General features: G+C 53.2%; 3 protein-coding genes across 3 annotated transcripts; all 3 read right to left on the minus strand.

The window, feature by feature from the left end:
* Positions 1–3169: 3169 nt before the first annotated feature.
* On the minus strand, positions 3170–7312 carry LOC149919620 (uncharacterized). The gene is made up of 2 exons (XM_090143628.1): positions 3789–7312; positions 3170–3465 (listed from the first exon to the last, which is right to left on the minus strand). The coding sequence occupies exons 1-2, from the start codon at positions 4335–4337 to the stop codon at positions 3229–3231; spliced, it is 786 nt and encodes a 261-aa protein (XP_089999754.1). The 5' UTR covers positions 4338–7312; the 3' UTR covers positions 3170–3228.
* A 3165-nt stretch (positions 7313–10477) lies between these two features.
* On the minus strand, positions 10478–14617 carry LOC149919621 (uncharacterized). Its single transcript, XM_090143636.1, has 2 exons — positions 11097–14617; positions 10478–10773 (listed from the first exon to the last, which is right to left on the minus strand). Exons 1-2 carry the CDS (start codon positions 11643–11645, stop codon positions 10537–10539), a joined length of 786 nt encoding a protein of 261 aa, XP_089999762.1. The 5' UTR covers positions 11646–14617; the 3' UTR covers positions 10478–10536.
* Positions 14618–17785: 3168 nt separating this feature from the next.
* On the minus strand, positions 17786–20015 carry LOC149919622 (uncharacterized). Its single transcript, XM_090143643.1, has 2 exons — positions 18405–20015; positions 17786–18081 (listed from the first exon to the last, which is right to left on the minus strand). Exons 1-2 carry the CDS (start codon positions 18951–18953, stop codon positions 17845–17847), a joined length of 786 nt encoding a protein of 261 aa, XP_089999769.1. The 5' UTR covers positions 18954–20015; the 3' UTR covers positions 17786–17844.
* Between the last annotated feature and the right edge of the window lie 4829 nt (positions 20016–24844).

Below are 24844 nucleotides of genomic sequence, written 5' to 3' on the forward strand. Positions count from 1 at the left end.
ATCACAGAATCGTAGGGGTTGGAAGGGACCTCCAGAGATCACTGAGTCCAACCCCCCTGCCAAAGCAGGCTCCCTACACCAGGTCGCACAAGTAGGCGTCCAGGCGGGTCTTGAATATCTCCAGAGAAGGAGACTCCACGACCCCCCTGGGCAGCCTGTTCCAGCGCTCCGTCACCCTCACCGTAAAGAAGTTCTTGAGCACATTTGTGCGGAACTTCCTATGCTGCAGTTTCTGTCCATCTCCCCTTGTCCTGTCTCCATGCACTGCTGAAAACTATCCGGCCTCGTCACTCTGCCCTTCACACCTTAGATATTTATAGACCTGGACCAAGTCCCCTCTCAGTCTTCTTTCCTCAAGGCTAAACAGACCCAGTTCACTTAGCCTTTCTTTCTTCATAGGGGAAATGCTCCAGGCCCTTCACCATCTTTGCGGCCCTCCGCTGGACTCTCTCCAAGAGATCCCTGTCTTTTTTGTACTGGGGAGCCCAGAACTGGACACAGTACTCCAGATGAGGCCTTACCAGGGCAGAGTAGAGGGGGAGGATCACCTCCCTCGACCTGCTGGCCACGCTCTTTTTAACGCACCCCAGAATGCCACTGGCCCTCCTGGCCACAGGGGCACACTGCTGGCTCACAGCCAACCTGTCATCCACCAGGACCCAGGTCCCTCTCTGCAGAGCTCCTCTCCAGCAGGTCATCCCCCAACCTGTACCGGTGCATGCGATTATTCCTCCCCAGATGCAAGACTCTACACTTGCTTTTGTTAAACCTCATGCGGTTTCTTTCTGCCCAGCTCTCCAGCCTGTCCAGGTCTCGCTGAATGGCAGCACAGCCTTCAGGCATGCCAGCCAATCCTCCCAACTCTGTATCCTCAGCAAACTTGCTGATTGTGGCCACTCTCCCCTCGACAAGGTCATCGATGAAGATGTTGAACAAGACCGGACCCAGCACCGACCCCTGGGGAACACCGCTGGTTACAGGCCTCCAACGAGCCTCTGCACCGCCAACAACAACCCTCTGCGCTCTGCCAGTCAGCCAGTTCTCAACCCACCTCACGGTCCACTCATCTATCCCACACTGCCTCAGCTTTGTTATAAGGATGCCGTGGGTGACAATATCAAATGCCTTGCTGAAATCAAGGTAGACTACATCCACTGCTCTCCCCCCATCCACCCAGACAGTGACAACATCATAGAAGGCTACCAGGTTGGTCAAGCACGGCCTCGCCCTGGTGAACCCATGGTGACCACTCCTGATAACCTCCTTTTCTTCCAGCTGTCTGGAGGTGGCATCCAGCACAAGCTGCTCCATCACCTTTCCAGGGACAGAGGTGAGGCTGACTGGCCTGTAATTGCCTGGATCTTCCTTCTTGCCCTTCTTGAAGACCGGAGTGACACTGGCTATCCTCCAGTCCTCAGGCACCTCCCCCATTCCCCAAGACCTCTCAAAGATGACAGAGAGCGATTCAGCAATCACCTCTGCCAGTTCCCTCAGCACCCGTGGATGCATCCTATCGGGTCCCATGGATTTGTGAACATTGGTGTTGCCCAGGTGCTCTCGGACCACCTCTTCCCTGACTAAAGGGAAGTCTTCCATTACCCAGACCCTTTCACTAACCTCCAGGGTCTCGGATTCCCGAGGGGGAGCTTTTTCACTGAAGACAGAAGCAAAGAAGGCATTCAGTATCTCCGCCTTCTCAGCATCCCCCGTTACCAGAACACCTCCGTCACTAATCAGGGGAGCCACATTCTCCCTAGTCTTCCTTTTACTGTTAACATACTTCAAAAAGCCTTTTTTATTATCCTTTACCACCTTTGCCAGATTCAATTCCAGGCGGGCTTTAGCCCTCCTCGTCGCATCCCTGCAGGCCCTAACAACATTTCTATATTCTTCCAAAGTGGTCAGACCCTTTTTCCACATTTCATGGGCCTTCTTCTTTCCTTCACATTTCATGGGCTCTTCTTCCCATTTCCCGGCAGATCGCATGACTGGAATGTTGTCATGGAGGGCCGTGTGCTTTTTTGGAAAGATCGGCTGGCGAGGCGGAGTGGTGGAGTTGCTCTTTATGTGAGAGAGCAGCTAGAATGTATTGAACTCCATCTGGGGGAGAGTGGTGTGGCAGTGGAGAGCTTGTGGGTGAGAATCAAATCATACCAAACCTGGTATGGGTGACACTGCTGTGGGTGTGTACTACAGGCCCCCTGATCAGGAGGAGGAGGTTGATGAGGCCTTCCATGTGGCCACCCTCAACAAGCTGATGATACGAAGTCGGGAGGATTGGCTGACACGCCTGAAGGCTGTGCTGCCATTCAGCGAGACCTGGACAGGCTGGAGAGCTGGGCAGAAAGAAACCGCATGAGGTTTAACAAAAGCAAGTGTAGTCTTGCATCTGGGGAGGCCTGGACGCCTACTTGTGCGACCTGGTGTAGGGAACCTGCTTTGGCAGGGGGGTTGGACTTGGTGATCTCTGGCGGTCCCTTCCAACCCCTACAATTCTGTGTGATTCTGTGTGAAAAGCGCTATGGCAACAAATACAGCCCCGAATCCGTCGGCCACTTCCCGGGCAGCTTTCTCAGACCAGCCACCGCCGGCAGCGCAGGAGTGGATTTGGCCACCGCCCAGTCAGGGGTGCTGACTGATAGCAGCGTGACTCTCATTCCAGCAGGAGTAACGGGCCTCCTTGGGGACAGGCGTAGCGCCCTCTTATTAGGACGTTCTTCTGTCACATGGATGGGGCTTTTTGTTTTCCCAGCAGTTATAGAGGCTGACCACACTGGGGAGATTAAGATAGTGGCCCTCACCCCCCTGCTTTTTACTCCCAAAGGCTAGAAAATAGCACACTTAATCCCTTTTTGTTCTATGGATGAGCCTGGCATCGGGGACCGAACTGGTGGACTTGGGAGCACGGACAAACCTGCCGTGCTATGGACTACACAAGTGTCAAAAGACAAACCATTATTACCATGCTTAGTAAATGGCTGACAGTTATTAGGCCTAGTGGGTACCAGATTGCACATTCAGAGATGAGATGTTATCTATGCTCTGAGCCTTCAGCGGTATTCCAGAGCTGGTGCTTGTAAATGCAGGATGGTATGTAGCCTCTGATTTATTCCTGCTCACAAAATTCAGCTCCAACTCGAGCCACTTGGTTCATAAGCGTATGACCGTGATGAGATATGAATTATATGTTTATTTAGAAAGAGATGATTTATCCATAGATTGAACGCCCTAGCCAGTGCTGGATGTGGTGTCTGCAGAGGGATTATTCCTGTTCCCTGTATCTTGCACTGCCTGCCTCTTCTGCATGCTCCTGCACGCTTCCTGGTGGGACTGGAAGAGGGTCCTCAGGTGCCTCTCCATTGAGTCTATGTTAGCCTCCATGTGGCGGAGCAGGTCAGAAACATCGATGTCCTCGTTTCCCTGGTGCTCTGTTCTGCTGGAGGCTGAGGCTCTTGGTCCCGTTTCCTAGAAGTGACGGAGCATGGGCACAGTGAAAAGGATGCAGACTCATTTTGCAGAGCATTCCCCTGCGTGGCTCCGATTCCTGTGCAGCTTTTCCTGCCTCGCAGGACTGCCCGAAGCATGGGGCTCCCACCACCTCAGGCAGGCCCGGTGTAGCACAGGGGTTTCCAATTGGGTGTCAGCCCCACGGCTGGGTAAGTCCCTGGGGAGAGCTAGTGGACCTCTGGGAGTCTGCTTGCCTTGGAAGACTTCACAGACAAGGCCTCTGTGGTTGCCTGCTCCCCACCCGCGGTACCCTCCCTGCACGACGCATCTCAGTAGCTCACCTGTCCCCATAGTTGTCTTACTCTCCTCCAGAGGCCATGGGCAATGCTCAGCAGGCTCAGGATGCAGATGTGCTTCAAGACATCTGTGAGGATCCAGGTTAGCCCCCTCTGCTCAAGGTTGTCCCAGACGTGGCCCAGGGTATCGTGCAAGCTCAGGACTTTCTGCTTGGGGCCCAGGGACTGCTGATTTGGGTCCTTTGGAGTGACAACCTTGCTGACCCTGTACCGGATCCATCTGGGGCGTTCAGAATGGCCTAGCTGGTGGGGCCAGTTGGAGGCATGGCGCTGGGCATTAATGCGCAGCTGCTGCTCCTGGGATGCCGTCTTTTGGTGCCCACTCCCCATTGTTACACGGCAGGTGGCTAAGCCAAACCAGCAGGGCCGGCTGGAGGTCCTGGTCTCCACAGGATGCTCCTGCTGCTGAGGAAGGTCTGGCTCTTTGTCCCCATTACAAATCCAAGCAAAATAGCTGCAACAGCTGGAGCTGAATCCAGCAAGTGGGGACAGGGAGAGAGCTAGGGTCAGGAAGAGAGTCCGGCTGAGTTTCATCCTGTTCTCTCCCAAAGATGAATCTCAACACAAAAGCGGCTGTCACCCAGAGCAGAGCTCCAGCAGTGAACCACCAGCGGCTGTCCCAAATGAGTGTGCTGGGGGAGGCTGCCAATGTGACTTAAAGACTGATGTCGTGTCCCGCTCTGTGATGTCACAAAGCCTTTTGCCCCACCCTGGCCACAGGGTTCCCAGTTTTTTTTCTTCTTGTTCTTTGTTTGTTTTTCCACAGTTCCACTATTTGTACCCTCAATTTCAGTTCCATGTACCGCTAACAACTGCGCTTCTATATACCACGAACAATTGCACTTCCATATACCATCAAGACAGTTTCACCCGCTCCCTTCAAAATCCACAAATCAAACAATGCAGTTCTTCAACTTCCACGAACACCCAGCACTTTGTCTCTTGATTAGGGTACTGAGTTATAAAACTGGTCCCATTACTCCATTTATGTTCCTGGTTTCTTGCTCAACATTCCCCCTGGCTCACCAGCAATGTTTCTCCAGTGAGCCAAAATACCCAGGGGGTCTTCTTGGTATCAGTTCAGACACCCCTTGTTCCATAACAGCCACTTTCACAACATGAACACCGAACAATCTCAAAGACAGTGACGATAATCAGTACAATTTATCCTCAGGATCCTTCCTCTCTCTGCCCCCCTCCAGGGCCCAACCTTCCCTCTGTATTCCTTTCCCACACTTGCATAGCTGCCCACCTCCTTCTTCTCCAGTAAACAACGTATCAATGATAAACATCATTTCCGTCCATGAGTAGAAATTAGGCCCCAGAAACTGATCTAACTGTTCTGCTGCACTTATCGGATCCTCATTTAAGGAATTTATTTCCTTCTTGAAACTCCTAGCCTTTCTGCTAGTAAAAACAGCAGGCATTAGCACACCCTATTTCTCTTTGACCTAAGGAGACTGCCCTAAGCGGAGAAAGTGAAGTATTAGTAAGGTTAGTGTTAGAGAAAGGAAAAACTCTCCAGGTCCCATTCACATTGCTCCAGGTCTAGAAGAAAAGGAACAGCTCACGGCTCCAATCGGATAAGCGCCCACGTGAACGGTTGACGAGTGTTTGTAGAATGCTCTGTTGACATGTAAATGCGGCTGGGAAAGTTGTAGGGCCGGATGGGACAGCTAGAGAAAGAAAACTGGTGAAGGCATGTAAGCGATGTGAGAACTTGCAGGAAACGGCTTGGATCGTTCACTGCAGAGTCCGTGCAGCAGACGCTGCAAATGGCGCCCACCGCGTGGAGCAAACGAAGCCGAGGCTGAGCGAGCCCGGCCCGGCAGCGCCGCCCGACTGAACTGCGGAGAGATTGTTTGGCGCGCGTCCGCAGCGCTCTGCAGGACAGAAGGTGAGCAGTCGCCAACTATGAGGAGCTCGCTACCGCAGGAGCAACAACTAACTCCTGAAGCATTAGGTTCAAGCTTCAGAATCAGCCTTGAGCTGCTTCAGCGTTAGCTACCTTTCTTAAAGGGATGAGCCGGACGTCCCCGAATTTCCGAGAACTGGGTTCTCTCTTCACGGAGAGCTTTGGGACAGAATTGGCACAGGAGTCCGGGAGGCTTTTATGACTACAGACAGAACGGCTGCTAAACTTGTCCCTGTTTGGCGCCACATAACGAAAGGGCTTCAGCAAATTCGACGAGGAAGAATGTCTTCCGACTGCTCCCCGTCGCTCTCCCTGCCACCCCCGCCGCTGCCCCTCGGTGCGGAAAGCAGCCCCTGCCCGGACCCGAGCCGCGGCTCCGACCCCGCTCCCGGCCGGGGAGAAGAGAAATCGCGACCCGCCCCCGCGCTGCCGCCCTCCGCTCCGCTCCGCTCCGCCCCCGACGCTCGCCGTGACGCTGCCGCCCTCCGCCCCGCGTACGTCGCCTGATCCTCGTCCGGTAGATCCGGAAGACGAAGGGGACGTTTTCCCTCCTGATGATAATTTGAAGGGCGCGGGAAAGAAAAATTTTTCTACAGCGGACTACGGTGCTTTAGAGCAGTGCAGAAAAGAAGCGACATTAGGGGGTGACGCTGGTACGTTGCGAGCCTTTCCTGCATTGCATCGCGCAAAGCAGCCCCCCCAGTTGGAATCCCTGCCTTATGAGGCAGTAAAGGAGCTAAGGAAGTCAGTGAGAGATTATGGAATTCAGTCCGCCTTTACGTATCATCTTTTGGTTGCAATTGGAGACAGTTATGTTATGACCCCTCACGACTGGAAAATTTTGTTCCGAATGATCCTGTTTCCCATGCAATACACTGTGATTATGGCTGAATGCCGAGAACAGGCTGCCGTCCAGGCTATGAATAATTGGAATAAGTTAAATCACGTTGGCATGGAGGAACTCATGGGAGAGGGGGACCGGGCAACGCCTCAGGCCCAGGCACAGATGGATAGGCAGTGCCTTGGACAAGTTAACGCTTTGGTGCTGCGTGCTATCCGTTGCATACCTGATTGTAATTCGCCTAATGCTTCATTTACATCAGTTAAGTAGGGGGCTGCCGAGCCCTACATTCAATTTCTTGACCACTTCCTTACAAAATACGCTAGAGGGACAAGTAGAAAATCAAGCCGCTCGGGATGCTTAGCTTGAGCAATCAGCAGTAGAAAACGCAAATGCGGGCTGTCGAAAGGTTTTACAGTCCTTAAAGGATGCTGATCCATCCGTTACTGACATGATTAAAGCCTGTCAAGTTGTAGGCACGGAAAGTCATAAAATGGCCTTGGTAGCAGACGCGCTGGCAGCCCGACTCGATGCAGAGACAGCTCAAAGAATGAAGTGTTACAATTGTGGGGAACCCGGTCATGTACAAAGGGACTGTAAAAAGCCTAAGCAAGTAAATAAAAATGCTTGTGGTGTTCCAGCTCGACCCTGTCCCCGGTGCAGGAGGGGGCTACACTGGGCGAGAGAATGCCGATCTAAACTCCCTGTTGCTGCACGGCCCTGCGATCACAGCATCACAGCATCAGAGCATCACAGAATCGTAGGGGTTGGAAGGGACCTCCAGAGATCACTGAGTCCAACCCCCCTGCCAAAGCAGGCTCCCTACACCAGGTCGCACAAGTAGGCGTCCAGGCGGGTCTCGAATATCTCCAGAGAAGGAGACTCCACGACCCCCCTGGGCAGCCTGTTCCAGCACTCCGTCACCCTCACCGTAAAGAAGTTCTTGAGCACATTTGTGCGGAACTTCCTATGCTGCAGTTTCTGTCCATCTCCCCTTGTCCTGTCTCCATGCACTGCTGAAAACTATCCGGCCTCGTCACTCTGCCCTTCACACCTTAGATATTTATAGACCTGGACCAAGTCCCCTCTCAGTCTTCTTTCCTCAAGGCTAAACAGACCCAGTTCACTTAGCCTTTCTTTCTTCATAGGGGAAATGCTCCAGGCCCTTCACCATCTTTGCGGCCCTCCGCTGGACTCTCTCCAAGAGATCCCTGTCTTTTTTGTACTGGGGAGCCCAGAACTGGACACAGTACTCCAGATGAGGCCTTACCAGGGCAGAGTAGAGGGGGAGGATCACCTCCCTCGACCTGCTGGCCACGCTCTTTTTAACGCACCCCAGAATGCCACTGGCCCTCCTGGCCACAGGGGCACACTGCTGGCTCACAGCCAACCTGTCATCCACCAGGACCCAGGTCCCTCTCTGCAGAGCTCCTCTCCAGCAGGTCATCCCCCAACCTGTACCGGTGCATGCGATTATTCCTCCCCAGATGCAAGACTCTACACTTGCTTTTGTTAAACCTCATGCGGTTTCTTTCTGCCCAGCTCTCCAGCCTGTCCAGGTCTCGCTGAATGGCAGCACAGCCTTCAGGCATGCCAGCCAATCCTCCCAACTCTGTATCCTCAGCAAACTTGCTGATTGTGGCCACTCTCCCCTCGACAAGGTCATCGATGAAGATGTTGAACAAGACCGGACCCAGCACCGACCCCTGGGGAACACCGCTGGTTACAGGCCTCCAACGAGCCTCTGCACCGCCAACAACAACCCTCTGCGCTCTGCCAGTCAGCCAGTTCTCAACCCACCTCACGGTCCACTCATCTATCCCACACTGCCTCAGCTTTGTTATAAGGATGCCGTGGGTGACAATATCAAATGCCTTGCTGAAATCAAGGTAGACTACATCCACTGCTCTCCCCCCATCCACCCAGACAGTGACAACATCATAGAAGGCTACCAGGTTGGTCAAGCACGGCCTCGCCCTGGTGAACCCATGGTGACCACTCCTGATAACCTCCTTTTCTTCCAGCTGTCTGGAGGTGGCATCCAGCACAAGCTGCTCCATCACCTTTCCAGGGACAGAGGTGAGGCTGACTGGCCTGTAATTGCCTGGATCTTCCTTCTTGCCCTTCTTGAAGACCGGAGTGACACTGGCTATCCTCCAGTCCTCAGGCACCTCCCCCATTCCCCAAGACCTCTCAAAGATGACAGAGAGCGATTCAGCAATCACCTCTGCCAGTTCCCTCAGCACCCGTGGATGCATCCTATCGGGTCCCATGGATTTGTGAACATTGGTGTTGCCCAGGTGCTCTCGGACCACCTCTTCCCTGACTAAAGGGAAGTCTTCCATTACCCAGACCCTTTCACTAACCTCCAGGGTCTCGGATTCCCGAGGGGGAGCTTTTTCACTGAAGACAGAAGCAAAGAAGGCATTCAGTATCTCCGCCTTCTCAGCATCCCCCGTTACCAGAACACCTCCGTCACTAATCAGGGGAGCCACATTCTCCCTAGTCTTCCTTTTACTGTTAACATACTTCAAAAAGCCTTTTTTATTATCCTTTACCACCTTTGCCAGATTCAATTCCAGGCGGGCTTTAGCCCTCCTCGTCGCATCCCTGCAGGCCCTAACAACATTTCTATATTCTTCCAAAGTGGTCAGACCCTTTTTCCACATTTCATGGGCCTTCTTCTTTCCTTCACATTTCATGGGCTCTTCTTCCCATTTCCCGGCAGATCGCATGACTGGAATGTTGTCATGGAGGGCCGTGTGCTTTTTTGGAAAGATCGGCTGGCGAGGCGGAGTGGTGGAGTTGCTCTTTATGTGAGAGAGCAGCTAGAATGTATTGAACTCCATCTGGGGGAGAGTGGTGTGGCAGTGGAGAGCTTGTGGGTGAGAATCAAATCATACCAAACCTGGTATGGGTGACACTGCTGTGGGTGTGTACTACAGGCCCCCTGATCAGGAGGAGGAGGTTGATGAGGCCTTCCATGTGGCCACCCTCAACAAGCTGATGATACGAAGTCGGGAGGATTGGCTGACACGCCTGAAGGCTGTGCTGCCATTCAGCGAGACCTGGACAGGCTGGAGAGCTGGGCAGAAAGAAACCGCATGAGGTTTAACAAAAGCAAGTGTAGTCTTGCATCTGGGGAGGCCTGGACGCCTACTTGTGCGACCTGGTGTAGGGAACCTGCTTTGGCAGGGGGGTTGGACTTGGTGATCTCTGGCGGTCCCTTCCAACCCCTACAATTCTGTGTGATTCTGTGTGAAAAGCGCTATGGCAACAAATACAGCCCCGAATCCGTCGGCCACTTCCCGGGCAGCTTTCTCAGACCAGCCACCGCCGGCAGCGCAGGAGTGGATTTGGCCACCGCCCAGTCAGGGGTGCTGACTGATAGCAGCGTGACTCTCATTCCAGCAGGAGTAACGGGCCTCCTTGGGGACAGGCGTAGCGCCCTCTTATTAGGACGTTCTTCTGTCACATGGATGGGGCTTTTTGTTTTCCCAGCAGTTATAGAGGCTGACCACACTGGGGAGATTAAGATAGTGGCCCTCACCCCCCTGCTTTTTACTCCCAAAGGCTAGAAAATAGCACACTTAATCCCTTTTTGTTCTATGGATGAGCCTGGCATCGGGGACCGAACTGGTGGACTTGGGAGCACGGACAAACCTGCCGTGCTATGGACTACACAAGTGTCAAAAGACAAACCATTATTACCATGCTTAGTAAATGGCTGACAGTTATTAGGCCTAGTGGGTACCAGATTGCACATTCAGAGATGAGATGTTATCTATGCTCTGAGCCTTCAGCGGTATTCCAGAGCTGGTGCTTGTAAATGCAGGATGGTATGTAGCCTCTGATTTATTCCTGCTCACAAAATTCAGCTCCAACTCGAGCCACTTGGTTCATAAGCGTATGACCGTGATGAGATATGAATTATATGTTTATTTAGAAAGAGATGATTTATCCATAGATTGAACGCCCTAGCCAGTGCTGGATGTGGTGTCTGCAGAGGGATTATTCCTGTTCCCTGTATCTTGCACTGCCTGCCTCTTCTGCATGCTCCTGCACGCTTCCTGGTGGGACTGGAAGAGGGTCCTCAGGTGCCTCTCCATTGAGTCTATGTTAGCCTCCATGTGGCGGAGCAGGTCAGAAACATCGATGTCCTCGTTTCCCTGGTGCTCTGTTCTGCTGGAGGCTGAGGCTCTTGGTCCCGTTTCCTAGAAGTGACGGAGCATGGGCACAGTGAAAAGGATGCAGACTCATTTTGCAGAGCATTCCCCTGCGTGGCTCCGATTCCTGTGCAGCTTTTCCTGCCTCGCAGGACTGCCCGAAGCATGGGGCTCCCACCACCTCAGGCAGGCCCGGTGTAGCACAGGGGTTTCCAATTGGGTGTCAGCCCCACGGCTGGGTAAGTCCCTGGGGAGAGCTAGTGGACCTCTGGGAGTCTGCTTGCCTTGGAAGACTTCACAGACAAGGCCTCTGTGGTTGCCTGCTCCCCACCCGCGGTACCCTCCCTGCACGACGCATCTCAGTAGCTCACCTGTCCCCATAGTTGTCTTACTCTCCTCCAGAGGCCATGGGCAATGCTCAGCAGGCTCAGGATGCAGATGTGCTTCAAGACATCTGTGAGGATCCAGGTTAGCCCCCTCTGCTCAAGGTTGTCCCAGACGTGGCCCAGGGTATCGTGCAAGCTCAGGACTTTCTGCTTGGGGCCCAGGGACTGCTGATTTGGGTCCTTTGGAGTGACAACCTTGCTGACCCTGTACCGGATCCATCTGGGGCGTTCAGAATGGCCTAGCTGGTGGGGCCAGTTGGAGGCATGGCGCTGGGCATTAATGCGCAGCTGCTGCTCCTGGGATGCCGTCTTTTGGTGCCCACTCCCCATTGTTACACGGCAGGTGGCTAAGCCAAACCAGCAGGGCCGGCTGGAGGTCCTGGTCTCCACAGGATGCTCCTGCTGCTGAGGAAGGTCTGGCTCTTTGTCCCCATTACAAATCCAAGCAAAATAGCTGCAACAGCTGGAGCTGAATCCAGCAAGTGGGGACAGGGAGAGAGCTAGGGTCAGGAAGAGAGTCCGGCTGAGTTTCATCCTGTTCTCTCCCAAAGATGAATCTCAACACAAAAGCGGCTGTCACCCAGAGCAGAGCTCCAGCAGTGAACCACCAGCGGCTGTCCCAAATGAGTGTGCTGGGGGAGGCTGCCAATGTGACTTAAAGACTGATGTCGTGTCCCGCTCTGTGATGTCACAAAGCCTTTTGCCCCACCCTGGCCACAGGGTTCCCAGTTTTTTTTCTTCTTGTTCTTTGTTTGTTTTTCCACAGTTCCACTATTTGTACCCTCAATTTCAGTTCCATGTACCGCTAACAACTGCGCTTCTATATACCACGAACAATTGCACTTCCATATACCATCAAGACAGTTTCACCCGCTCCCTTCAAAATCCACAAATCAAACAATGCAGTTCTTCAACTTCCACGAACACCCAGCACTTTGTCTCTTGATTAGGGTACTGAGTTATAAAACTGGTCCCATTACTCCATTTATGTTCCTGGTTTCTTGCTCAACATTCCCCCTGGCTCACCAGCAATGTTTCTCCAGTGAGCCAAAATACCCAGGGGGTCTTCTTGGTATCAGTTCAGACACCCCTTGTTCCATAACAGCCACTTTCACAACATGAACACCGAACAATCTCAAAGACAGTGACGATAATCAGTACAATTTATCCTCAGGATCCTTCCTCTCTCTGCCCCCCTCCAGGGCCCAACCTTCCCTCTGTATTCCTTTCCCACACTTGCATAGCTGCCCACCTCCTTCTTCTCCAGTAAACAACGTATCAATGATAAACATCATTTCCGTCCATGAGTAGAAATTAGGCCCCAGAAACTGATCTAACTGTTCTGCTGCACTTATCGGATCCTCATTTAAGGAATTTATTTCCTTCTTGAAACTCCTAGCCTTTCTGCTAGTAAAAACAGCAGGCATTAGCACACCCTATTTCTCTTTGACCTAAGGAGACTGCCCTAAGCGGAGAAAGTGAAGTATTAGTAAGGTTAGTGTTAGAGAAAGGAAAAACTCTCCAGGTCCCATTCACATTGCTCCAGGTCTAGAAGAAAAGGAACAGCTCACGGCTCCAATCGGATAAGCGCCCACGTGAACGGTTGACGAGTGTTTGTAGAATGCTCTGTTGACATGTAAATGCGGCTGGGAAAGTTGTAGGGCCGGATGGGACAGCTAGAGAAAGAAAACTGGTGAAGGCATGTAAGCGATGTGAGAACTTGCAGGAAACGGCTTGGATCGTTCACTGCAGAGTCCGTGCAGCAGACGCTGCAAATGGCGCCCACCGCGTGGAGCAAACGAAGCCGAGGCTGAGCGAGCCCGGCCCGGCAGCGCCGCCCGACTGAACTGCGGAGAGATTGTTTGGCGCGCGTCCGCAGCGCTCTGCAGGACAGAAGGTGAGCAGTCGCCAACTATGAGGAGCTCGCTACCGCAGGAGCAACAACTAACTCCTGAAGCATTAGGTTCAAGCTTCAGAATCAGCCTTGAGCTGCTTCAGCGTTAGCTACCTTTCTTAAAGGGATGAGCCGGACGTCCCCGAATTTCCGAGAACTGGGTTCTCTCTTCACGGAGAGCTTTGGGACAGAATTGGCACAGGAGTCCGGGAGGCTTTTATGACTACAGACAGAACGGCTGCTAAACTTGTCCCTGTTTGGCGCCACATAACGAAAGGGCTTCAGCAAATTCGACGAGGAAGAATGTCTTCCGACTGCTCCCCGTCGCTCTCCCTGCCACCCCCGCCGCTGCCCCTCGGTGCGGAAAGCAGCCCCTGCCCGGACCCGAGCCGCGGCTCCGACCCCGCTCCCGGCCGGGGAGAAGAGAAATCGCGACCCGCCCCCGCGCTGCCGCCCTCCGCTCCGCTCCGCTCCGCCCCCGACGCTCGCCGTGACGCTGCCGCCCTCCGCCCCGCGTACGTCGCCTGATCCTCGTCCGGTAGATCCGGAAGACGAAGGGGACGTTTTCCCTCCTGATGATAATTTGAAGGGCGCGGGAAAGAAAAATTTTTCTACAGCGGACTACGGTGCTTTAGAGCAGTGCAGAAAAGAAGCGACATTAGGGGGTGACGCTGGTACGTTGCGAGCCTTTCCTGCATTGCATCGCGCAAAGCAGCCCCCCCAGTTGGAATCCCTGCCTTATGAGGCAGTAAAGGAGCTAAGGAAGTCAGTGAGAGATTATGGAATTCAGTCCGCCTTTACGTATCATCTTTTGGTTGCAATTGGAGACAGTTATGTTATGACCCCTCACGACTGGAAAATTTTGTTCCGAATGATCCTGTTTCCCATGCAATACACTGTGATTATGGCTGAATGCCGAGAACAGGCTGCCGTCCAGGCTATGAATAATTGGAATAAGTTAAATCACGTTGGCATGGAGGAACTCATGGGAGAGGGGGACCGGGCAACGCCTCAGGCCCAGGCACAGATGGATAGGCAGTGCCTTGGACAAGTTAACGCTTTGGTGCTGCGTGCTATCCGTTGCATACCTGATTGTAATTCGCCTAATGCTTCATTTACATCAGTTAAGTAGGGGGCTGCCGAGCCCTACATTCAATTTCTTGACCACTTCCTTACAAAATACGCTAGAGGGACAAGTAGAAAATCAAGCCGCTCGGGATGCTTAGCTTGAGCAATCAGCAGTAGAAAACGCAAATGCGGGCTGTCGAAAGGTTTTACAGTCCTTAAAGGATGCTGATCCATCCGTTACTGACATGATTAAAGCCTGTCAAGTTGTAGGCACGGAAAGTCATAAAATGGCCTTGGTAGCAGACGCGCTGGCAGCCCGACTCGATGCAGAGACAGCTCAAAGAATGAAGTGTTACAATTGTGGGGAACCCGGTCATGTACAAAGGGACTGTAAAAAGCCTAAGCAAGTAAATAAAAATGCTTGTGGTGTTCCAGCTCGACCCTGTCCCCGGTGCAGGAGGGGGCTACACTGGGCGAGAGAATGCCGATCTAAACTCCCTGTTGCTGCACGGCCCTGCGATCACAGCATCACAGCATCAGAGCATCACAGAATCGTAGGGGTTGGAAGGGACCTCCAGAGATCACTGAGTCCAACCCCCCTGCCAAAGCAGGCTCCCTACACCAGGTCGCACAAGTAGGCGTCCAGGCGGGTCTTGAATATCTCCAGAGAAGGAGACTCCACGACCCCCCTGGGCAGCCTGTTCCAGCACTCCGTCACCCTCACCGTAAAGAAGTTCTTGAGCACATTTGTGCGGAACTTCCTATGCTGCAGTTTCTGTCCATCTCCCCTTGTCCTGTCTCCATGCACTGCTGAAAACTATCCGGCCTCGTCACTCTGCCCTTCACACCTTAGATATTTATAGACCTGGACCAAGTCCCCTCTCAGTCTTCTTTCCTCAAGGCTAAACAGACCCAGTTCACTTAGCCTTTCTTTCTTCATAGGGGAAATGCTCCAGGCCCTTCACCATCTTTGCGGCCCTCCGCTGGACTCTCTCCAAGAGATCCCTGTCTTTTTTGTACTGGGGAGCCCAGAACTGGACACAGTACTCCAGATGAGGCCTTACCAGGGCAGAGTAGAGGGGGAGGATCACCTCCCTCGACCTGCTGGCCACGCTCTTTTTAACGCACCCCAGAATGCCACTGGCCCTCCTGGCCACAGGGGCACACTGCTGGCTCACAGCCAACCTGTCATCCACCAGGACCCAGGTCCCTCTCTGCAGAGCTCCTCTCCAGCAGGTCATCCCCCAACCTGTACCGGTGCATGCGATTATTCCTCCCCAGATGCAAGACTCTACACTTGCTTTTGTTAAACCTCATGCGGTTTCTTTCTGCCCAGCTCTCCAGCCTGTCCAGGTCTCGCTGAATGGCAGCACAGCCTTCAGGCATGCCAGCCAATCCTCCCAACTCTGTATCCTCAGCAAACTTGCTGATTGTGGCCACTCTCCCCTCGACAAGGTCATCGATGAAGATGTTGAACAAGACCGGACCCAGCACCGACCCCTGGGGAACACCGCTGGTTACAGGCCTCCAACGAGCCTCTGCACCGCCAACAACAACCCTCTGCGCTCTGCCAGTCAGCCAGTTCTCAACCCACCTCACGGTCCACTCATCTATCCCACACTGCCTCAGCTTTGTTATAAGGATGCCGTGGGTGACAATATCAAATGCCTTGCTGAAATCAAGGTAGACTACATCCACTGCTCTCCCCCCATCCACCCAGACAGTGACAACATCATAGAAGGCTACCAGGTTGGTCAAGCACGGCCTCGCCCTGGTGAACCCATGGTGACCACTCCTGATAACCTCCTTTTCTTCCAGCTGTCTGGAGGTGGCATCCAGCACAAGCTGCTCCATCACCTTTCCAGGGACAGAGGTGAGGCTGACTGGCCTGTAATTGCCTGGATCTTCCTTCTTGCCCTTCTTGAAGACCGGAGTGACACTGGCTATCCTCCAGTCCTCAGGCACCTCCCCCATTCCCCAAGACCTCTCAAAGATGACAGAGAGCGATTCAGCAATCACCTCTGCCAGTTCCCTCAGCACCCGTGGATGCATCCTATCGGGTCCCATGGATTTGTGAACATTGGTGTTGCCCAGGTGCTCTCGGACCACCTCTTCCCTGACTAAAGGGAAGTCTTCCATTACCCAGACCCTTTCACTAACCTCCAGGGTCTCGGATTCCCGAGGGGGAGCTTTTTCACTGAAGACAGAAGCAAAGAAGGCATTCAGTATCTCCGCCTTCTCAGCATCCCCCGTTACCAGAACACCTCCGTCACTAATCAGGGGAGCCACATTCTCCCTAGTCTTCCTTTTACTGTTAACATACTTCAAAAAGCCTTTTTTATTATCCTTTACCACCTTTGCCAGATTCAATTCCAGGCGGGCTTTAGCCCTCCTCGTCGCATCCCTGCAGGCCCTAACAACATTTCTATATTCTTCCAAAGTGGTCAGACCCTTTTTCCACATTTCATGGGCCTTCTTCTTTCCTTCACATTTCATGGGCTCTTCTTCCCATTTCCCGGCAGATCGCATGACTGGAATGTTGTCATGGAGGGCCGTGTGCTTTTTTGGAAAGATCGGCTGGCGAGGCGGAGTGGTGGAGTTGCTCTTTATGTGAGAGAGCAGCTAGAATGTATTGAACTCCATCTGGGGGAGAGTGGTGTGGCAGTGGAGAGCTTGTGGGTGAGAATCAAATCATACCAAACCTGGTATGGGTGACACTGCTGTGGGTGTGTACTACAGGCCCCCTGATCAGGAGGAGGAGGTTGATGAGGCCTTCCATGTGGCCACCCTCAACAAGCTGATGATACGAAGTCGGGAGGATTGGCTGACACGCCTGAAGGCTGTGCTGCCATTCAGCGAGACCTGGACAGGCTGGAGAGCTGGGCAGAAAGAAACCGCATGAGGTTTAACAAAAGCAAGTGTAGTCTTGCATCTGGGGAGGCCTGGACGCCTACTTGTGCGACCTGGTGTAGGGAACCTGCTTTGGCAGGGGGGTTGGACTTGGTGATCTCTGGCGGTCCCTTCCAACCCCTACAATTCTGTGTGATTCTGTGTGAAAAGCGCTATGGCAACAAATACAGCCCCGAATCCGTCGGCCACTTCCCGGGCAGCTTTCTCAGACCAGCCACCGCCGGCAGCGCAGGAGTGGATTTGGCCACCGCCCAGTCAGGGGTGCTGACTGATAGCAGCGTGACTCTCATTCCAGCAGGAGTAACGGGCCTCCTTGGGGACAGGCGTAGCGCCCTCTTATTAGGACGTTCTTCTGTCACATGGATGGGGCTTTTTGTTTTCCCAGCAGTTATAGAGGCTGACCACACTGGGGAGATTAAGATAGTGGCCCTCACCCCCCTGCTTTTTACTCCCAAAGGCTAGAAAATAGCACACTTAATCCCTTTTTGTTCTATGGATGAGCCTGGCATCGGGGACCGAACTGGTGGACTTGGGAGCACGGACAAACCTGCCGTGCTATGGACTACACAAGTGTCAAAAGACAAACCATTATTACCATGCTTAGTAAATGGCTGACAGTTATTAGGCCTAGTGGGTACCAGATTGCACATTCAGAGATGAGATGTTATCTATGCTCTGAGCCTTCAGCGGTATTCCAGAGCTGGTGCTTGTAAATGCAGGATGGTATGTAGCCTCTGATTTATTCCTGCTCACAAAATTCAGCTCCAACTCGAGCCACTTGGTTCATAAGCGTATGACCGTGATGAGATATGAATTATATGTTTATTTAGAAAGAGATGATTTATCCATAGATTGAACGCCCTAGCCAGTGCTGGATGTGGTGTCTGCAGAGGGATTATTCCTGTTCCCTGTATCTTGCACTGCCTGCCTCTTCTGCATGCTCCTGCACGCTTCCTGGTGGGACTGGAAGAGGGTCCTCAGGTGCCTCTCCATTGAGTCTATGTTAGCCTCCATGTGGCGGAGCAGGTCAGAAACATCGATGTCCTCGTTTCCCTGGTGCTCTGTTCTGCTGGAGGCTGAGGCTCTTGGTCCCGTTTCCTAGAAGTGACGGAGCATGGGCACAGTGAAAAGGATGCAGACTCATTTTGCAGAGCATTCCCCTGCGTGGCTCCGATTCCTGTGCAGCTTTTCCTGCCTCGCAGGACTGCCCGAAGCATGGGGCTCCCACCACCTCAGGCAGGCCCGGTGTAGCACAGGGGTTTCCAATTGGGTGTCAGCCCCACGGCTGGGTAAGTCCCTGGGGAGAGCTAGTGGACCTCTGGGAGTCTGCTTGCCTTGGAAGACTTCACAGACAAGGCCTCTGTGGTTGCCTGCTCCCCACCCGCGGTACCCTCCCTGCACGACGCATCTCAGTAGCTCACCTGTCCCCATAGTTGTCTTACTCTCCTCCAGAGGCCATGGGCAATGCTCAGCAGGCTCAGGATGCAGATGTGCTTCAAGACATCTGTGAGGATCCAGGTTAGCCCCCTCTGCTCAAGGTTGTCCCAGACGTGGCCCAGGGTATCGTGCAAGCTCAGGACTTTCTGCTTGGGGCCCAGGGACTGCTGATTTGGGTCCTTTGGAGTGACAACCTTGCTGACCCTGTACCGGATCCATCTGGGGCGTTCAGAATGGCCTAGCTGGTGGGGCCAGTTGGAGGCATGGCGCTGGGCATTAATGCGCAGCTGCTGCTCCTGGGATGCCGTCTTTTGGTGCCCACCCCCCATTGTTACACGGCAGGTGGCTAAGCCAAACCAGCAGGGCCGGCTGGAGGTCCTGGTCTCCACAGGATGCTCCTGCTGCTGAGGAAGGTCTGGCTCTTTGTCCCCATTACAAATCCAAGCAAAATAGCTGCAACAGCTGGAGCTGAATCCAGCAAGTGGGGACAGGGAGAGAGCTAGGGTCAGGAAGAGAGTCCGGCTGAGTTTCATCCTGTTCTCTCCCAAAGATGAATCTCAACACAAAAGCGGCTGTCACCCAGAGCAGAGCTCCAGCAGTGAACCACCAGCGGCTGTCCCAAATGAGTGTGCTGGGGGAGGCTGCCAATGTGACTTAAAGACTGATGTCGTGTCCCGCTCTGTGATGTCACAAAGCCTTTTGCCCCACCCTGGCCACAGGGTTCCCAGTTTTTTTTCTTCTTGTTCTTTGTTTGTTTTTCCACAGTTCCACTATTTGTACCCTCAATTTCAGTTCCATGTACCGCTAACAACTGCGCTTCTATATACCACGAACAATTGCACTTCCATATACCATCAAGACAGTTTCACCCGCTCCCTTCAAAATCCACAAATCAAACAATGCAGTTCTTCAACTTCCACGAACACCCAGCACTTTGTCTCTTGATTAGGGTACTGAGTTATAAAACTGGTCCCATTACTCCATTTATGTTCCTGGTTTCTTGCTCAACATTCCCCCTGGCTCACCAGCAATGTTTCTCCAGTGAGCCAAAATACCCAGGGGGTCTTCTTGGTATCAGTTCAGACACCCCTTGTTCCATAACAGCCACTTTCACAACATGAACACCGAACAATCTCAAAGACAGTGACGATAATCAGTACAATTTATCCTCAGGATCCTTCCTCTCTCTGCCCCCCTCCAGGGCCCAACCTTCCCTCTGTATTCCTTTCCCACACTTGCATAGCTGCCCACCTCCTTCTTCTCCAGTAAACAACGTATCAATGATAAACATCATTTCCGTCCATGAGTAGAAATTAGGCCCCAGAAACTGATCTAACTGTTCTGCTGCACTTATCGGATCCTCATTTAAGGAATTTATTTCCTTCTTGAAACTCCTAGCCTTTCTGCTAGTAAAAACAGCAGGCATTAGCACACCCTATTTCTCTTTGACCTAAGGAGACTGCCCTAAGCGGAGAAAGTGAAGTATTAGTAAGGTTAGTGTTAGAGAAAGGAAAAACTCTCCAGGTCCCATTCACATTGCTCCAGGTCTAGAAGAAAAGGAACAGCTCACGGCTCCAATCGGATAAGCGCCCACGTGAACGGTTGACAAGTGTTTGTAGAATGCTCTGTTGACATGTAAATGCGGCTGGGAAAGTTGTAGGGCCGGATGGGACAGCTAGAGAAAGAAAACTGGTGAAGGCATGTAAGCGATGTGAGAACTTGCAGGAAACGGCTTGGATCGTTCACTGCAGAGTCCGTGCAGCAGACGCTGCAAATGGCGCCCACCGCGTGGAGCAAACGAAGCCGAGGCTGAGCGAGCCCGGCCCGGCAGCGCCGCCCGACTGAACTGCGGAGAGATTGTTTGGCGCGCGTCCGCAGCGCTCTGCAGGACAGAAGGTGAGCAGTCGCCAACTATGAGGAGCTCGCTACCGCAGGAGCAACAACTAACTCCTGAAGCATTAGGTTCAAGCTTCAGAATCAGCCTTGAGCTGCTTCAGCGTTAGCTACCTTTCTTAAAGGGATGAGCCGGACGTCCCCGAATTTCCGAGAACTGGGTTCTCTCTTCACGGAGAGCTTTGGGACAGAATTGGCACAGGAGTCCGGGAGGCTTTTATGACTACAGACAGAACGGCTGCTAACCTTGTGCCTGTTTGGCGCCACATAACGAAAGGGCTTCAGCAAATTCGACGAGGAAGAATGTCTTCCGACTGCTCCCCGTCGCTCTCCCTGCCACCCCCGCCGCTGCCCCTCGGTGCGGAAAGCAGCCCCTGCCCGGACCCGAGCCGCGGCTCCGACCCCGCTCCCGGCCGGGGAGAAGAGAAATCGCGACCCGCCCCCGCGCTGCCGCCCTCCGCTCCGCTCCGCTCCGCCCCCGACGCTCGCCGTGACGCTGCCGCCCTCCGCCCCGCGTACGTCGCCTGATCCTCGTCCGGTAGATCCGGAAGACGAAGGGGACGTTTTCCCTCCTGATGATAATTTGAAGGGCGCGGGAAAGAAAAATTTTTCTACAGCGGACTACGGTGCTTTAGAGCAGTGCAGAAAAGAAGCGACATTAGGGGGTGACGCTGGTACGTTGCGAGCCTTTCCTGCATTGCATCGCGCAAAGCAGCCCCCCCAGTTGGAATCCCTGCCTTATGAGGCAGTAAAGGAGCTAAGGAAGTCAGTGAGAGATTATGGAATTCAGTCCGCCTTTACGTATCATCTTTTGGTTGCAATTGGAGACAGTTATGTTATGACCCCTCACGACTGGAAAATTTTGTTCCGAATGATCCTGTTTCCCATGCAATACACTGTGATTATGGCTGAATGCCGAGAACAGGCTGCCGTCCAGGCTATGAATAATTGGAATAAGTTAAATCACGTTGGCATGGAGGAACTCATGGGAGAGGGGGACCGGGCAACGCCTCAGGCCCAGGCACAGATGGATAGGCAGTGCCTTGGACAAGTTAACGCTTTGGTGCTGCGTGCTATCCGTTGCATACCTGATTGTAATTCGCCTAATGCTTCATTTACATCAGTTAAGTAGGGGGCTGCCGAGCCCTACATTCAATTTCTTGACCACTTCCTTACAAAATACGCTAGAGGGACAAGTAGAAAATCAAGCCGCTCGGGATGCTTAGCTTGAGCAATCAGCAGTAGAAAACGCAAATGCGGGCTGTCGAAAGGTTTTACAGTCCTTAAAGGATGCTGATCCATCCGTTACTGACATGATTAAAGCCTGTCAAGTTGTAGGCACGGAAAGTCATAAAATGGCCTTGGTAGCAGACGCGCTGGCAGCCCGACTCGATGCAGAGACAGCTCAAAGAATGAAGTGTTACAATTGTGGGGAACCCGGTCATGTACAAAGGGACTGTAAAAAGCCTAAGCAAGTAAATAAAAATGCTTGTGGTGTTCCAGCTCGACCCTGTCCCCGGTGCAGGAGGGGGCTACACTGGGCGAGAGAATGCCGATCTAAACTCCCTGTTGCTGCACGGCCCTGCGATCACAGCATCACAGCATCAGAGCATCACAGAATCGTAGGGGTTGGAAGGGACCTCCAGAGATCACTGAGTCCAACCCCCCTGCCAAAGCAGGCTCCCTACACCAGGTCGCACAAGTAGGCGTCCAGGCGGGTCTTGAATATCTCCAGAGAAGGAGACTCCACGACCCCCCTGGGCAGCCTGTTCCAGCGCTCCGTCACCCTCACCGTAAAGAAGTTCTTGAGCACATTTGTGCGGAACTTCCTATGCTGCAGTTTCTGTCCATCTCCCCTTGTCCTGTCTCCATGCACTGCTGAAAACTATCCGGCCTCGTCACTCTGCCCTTCACACCTTAGATATTTATAGACCTGGACCAAGTCCCCTCTCAGTCTTCTTTCCTCAAGGCTAAACAGACCCAGTTCACTTAGCCTTTCTTTCTTCATAGGGGAAATGCTCCAGGCCCTTCACCATCTTTGCGGCCCTCCGCTGGACTCTCTCCAAGAGATCCCTGTCTTTTTTGTACTGGGGAGCCCAGAACTGGACACAGTACTCCAGATGAGGCCTTACCAGGGCAGAGTAGAGGGGGAGGATCACCTCCCTCGACCTGCTGGCCACGCTCTTTTTAACGCACCCCAGAATGCCACTGGCCCTCCTGGCCACAGGGGCACACTGCTGGCTCACAGCCAACCTGTCATCCACCAGGACCCAGGTCCCTCTCTGCAGAGCTCCTCTCCAGCAGGTCATCCCCCAACCTGTACCGGTGCATGCGATTATTCCTCCCCAGATGCAAGACTCTACACTTGCTTTTGTTAAACCTCATGCGGTTTCTTTCTGCCCAGCTCTCCAGCCTGTCCAGGTCTCGCTGAATGGCAGCACAGCCTTCAGGCATGCCAGCCAATCCTCCCAACTCTGTATCCTCAGCAAACTTGCTGATTGTGGCCACTCTCCCCTCGACAAGGTCATCGATGAAGATGTTGAACAAGACCGGACCCAGCACCGACCCCTGGGGAACACCGCTGGTTACAGGCCTCCAACGAGCCTCTGCACCGCCAACAACAACCCTCTGCGCTCTGCCAGTCAGCCAGTTCTCAACCCACCTCACGGTCCACTCATCTATCCCACACTGCCTCAGCTTTGTTATAAGGATGCCGTGGGTGACAATATCAAATGCCTTGCTGAAATCAAGGTAGACTACATCCACTGCTCTCCCCCCATCCACCCAGACAGTGACAACATCATAGAAGGCTACCAGGTTGGTCAAGCACGGCCTCGCCCTGGTGAACCCATGGTGACCACTCCTGATAACCTCCTTTTCTTCCAGCTGTCTGGAGGTGGCATCCAGCACAAGCTGCTCCATCACCTTTCCAGGGACAGAGGTGAGGCTGACTGGCCTGTAATTGCCTGGATCTTCCTTCTTGCCCTTCTTGAAGACCGGAGTGACACTGGCTATCCTCCAGTCCTCAGGCACCTCCCCCATTCCCCAAGACCTCTCAAAGATGACAGAGAGCGATTCAGCAATCACCTCTGCCAGTTCCCTCAGCACCCGTGGATGCATCCTATCGGGTCCCATGGATTTGTGAACATTGGTGTTGCCCAGGTGCTCTCGGACCACCTCTTCCCTGACTAAAGGGAAGTCTTCCATTACCCAGACCCTTTCACTAACCTCCAGGGTCTCGGATTCCCGAGGGGGAGCTTTTTCACTGAAGACAGAAGCAAAGAAGGCATTCAGTATCTCCGCCTTCTCAGCATCCCCCGTTACCAGAACACCTCCGTCACTAATCAGGGGAGCCACATTCTCCCTAGTCTTCCTTTTACTGTTAACATACTTCAAAAAGCCTTTTTTATTATCCTTTACCACCTTTGCCAGATTCAATTCCAGGCGGGCTTTAGCCCTCCTCGTCGCATCCCTGCAGGCCCTAACAACATTTCTATATTCTTCCAAAGTGGTCAGACCCTTTTTCCACATTTCATGGGCCTTCTTCTTTCCTTCACATTTCATGGGCTCTTCTTCCCATTTCCCGGCAGATCGCATGACTGGAATGTTGTCATGGAGGGCCGTGTGCTTTTTTGGAAAGATCGGCTGGCGAGGCGGAGTGGTGGAGTTGCTCTTTATGTGAGAGAGCAGCTAGAATGTATTGAACTCCATCTGGGGGAGAGTGGTGTGGCAGTGGAGAGCTTGTGGGTGAGAATCAAATCATACCAAACCTGGTATGGGTGACACTGCTGTGGGTGTGTACTACAGGCCCCCTGATCAGGAGGAGGAGGTTGATGAGGCCTTCCATGTGGCCACCCTCAACAAGCTGATGATACGAAGTCGGGAGGATTGGCTGACACGCCTGAAGGCTGTGCTGCCATTCAGCGAGACCTGGACAGGCTGGAGAGCTGGGCAGAAAGAAACCGCATGAGGTTTAACAAAAGCAAGTGTAGTCTTGCATCTGGGGAGGCCTGGACGCCTACTTGTGCGACCTGGTGTAGGGAACCTGCTTTGGCAGGGGGGTTGGACTTGGTGATCTCTGGCGGTCCCTTCCAACCCCTACAATTCTGTGTGATTCTGTGTGAAAAGCGCTATGGCAACAAATACAGCCCCGAATCCGTCGGCCACTTCCCGGGCAGCTTTCTCAGACCAGCCACCGCCGGCAGCGCAGGAGTGGATTTGGCCACCGCCCAGTCAGGGGTGCTGACTGATAGCAGCGTGACTCTCATTCCAGCAGGAGTAACGGGCCTCCTTGGGGACAGGCGTAGCGCCCTCTTATTAGGACGTTCTTCTGTCACATGGATGGGGCTTTTTGTTTTCCCAGCAGTTATAGAGGCTGACCACACTGGGGAGATTAAGATAGTGGCCCTCACCCCCCTGCTTTTTACTCCCAAAGGCTAGAAAATAGCACACTTAATCCCTTTTTGTTCTATGGATGAGCCTGGCATCGGGGACCGAACTGGTGGACTTGGGAGCACGGACAAACCTGCCG

The sequence above is a fragment of the Phasianus colchicus genome, chromosome 1 (genome assembly GCF_987193195.1).
Source record: "Phasianus colchicus chromosome 1, bPhaCol1.hap1.1, whole genome shotgun sequence".
NCBI lineage: Eukaryota > Metazoa > Chordata > Aves > Galliformes > Phasianidae > Phasianus > Phasianus colchicus.

What these genes read in the sequence shown, in the direction of transcription:
- LOC149919620 (XM_090143628.1), bottom strand. Translation starts at nt 4,337, where the DNA reads ATGAAACTCAGCCGGACTCTCTTCCTGACCCTAGCTCTCTCCCTGTCC. An exon ending in TAAGACAACTATGGGGACAG is followed by an intron (nt 3,466 to 3,788) that starts GTGAGCTACTGA and finishes CGTCACTTCTAG; the next exon opens with GAAACGGGACCAAGAGCCTC.
- LOC149919621 (XM_090143636.1), bottom strand. Translation starts at nt 11,645, where the DNA reads ATGAAACTCAGCCGGACTCTCTTCCTGACCCTAGCTCTCTCCCTGTCC. An exon ending in TAAGACAACTATGGGGACAG is followed by an intron (nt 10,774 to 11,096) that starts GTGAGCTACTGA and finishes CGTCACTTCTAG; the next exon opens with GAAACGGGACCAAGAGCCTC.
- LOC149919622 (XM_090143643.1), bottom strand. Translation starts at nt 18,953, where the DNA reads ATGAAACTCAGCCGGACTCTCTTCCTGACCCTAGCTCTCTCCCTGTCC. An exon ending in TAAGACAACTATGGGGACAG is followed by an intron (nt 18,082 to 18,404) that starts GTGAGCTACTGA and finishes CGTCACTTCTAG; the next exon opens with GAAACGGGACCAAGAGCCTC.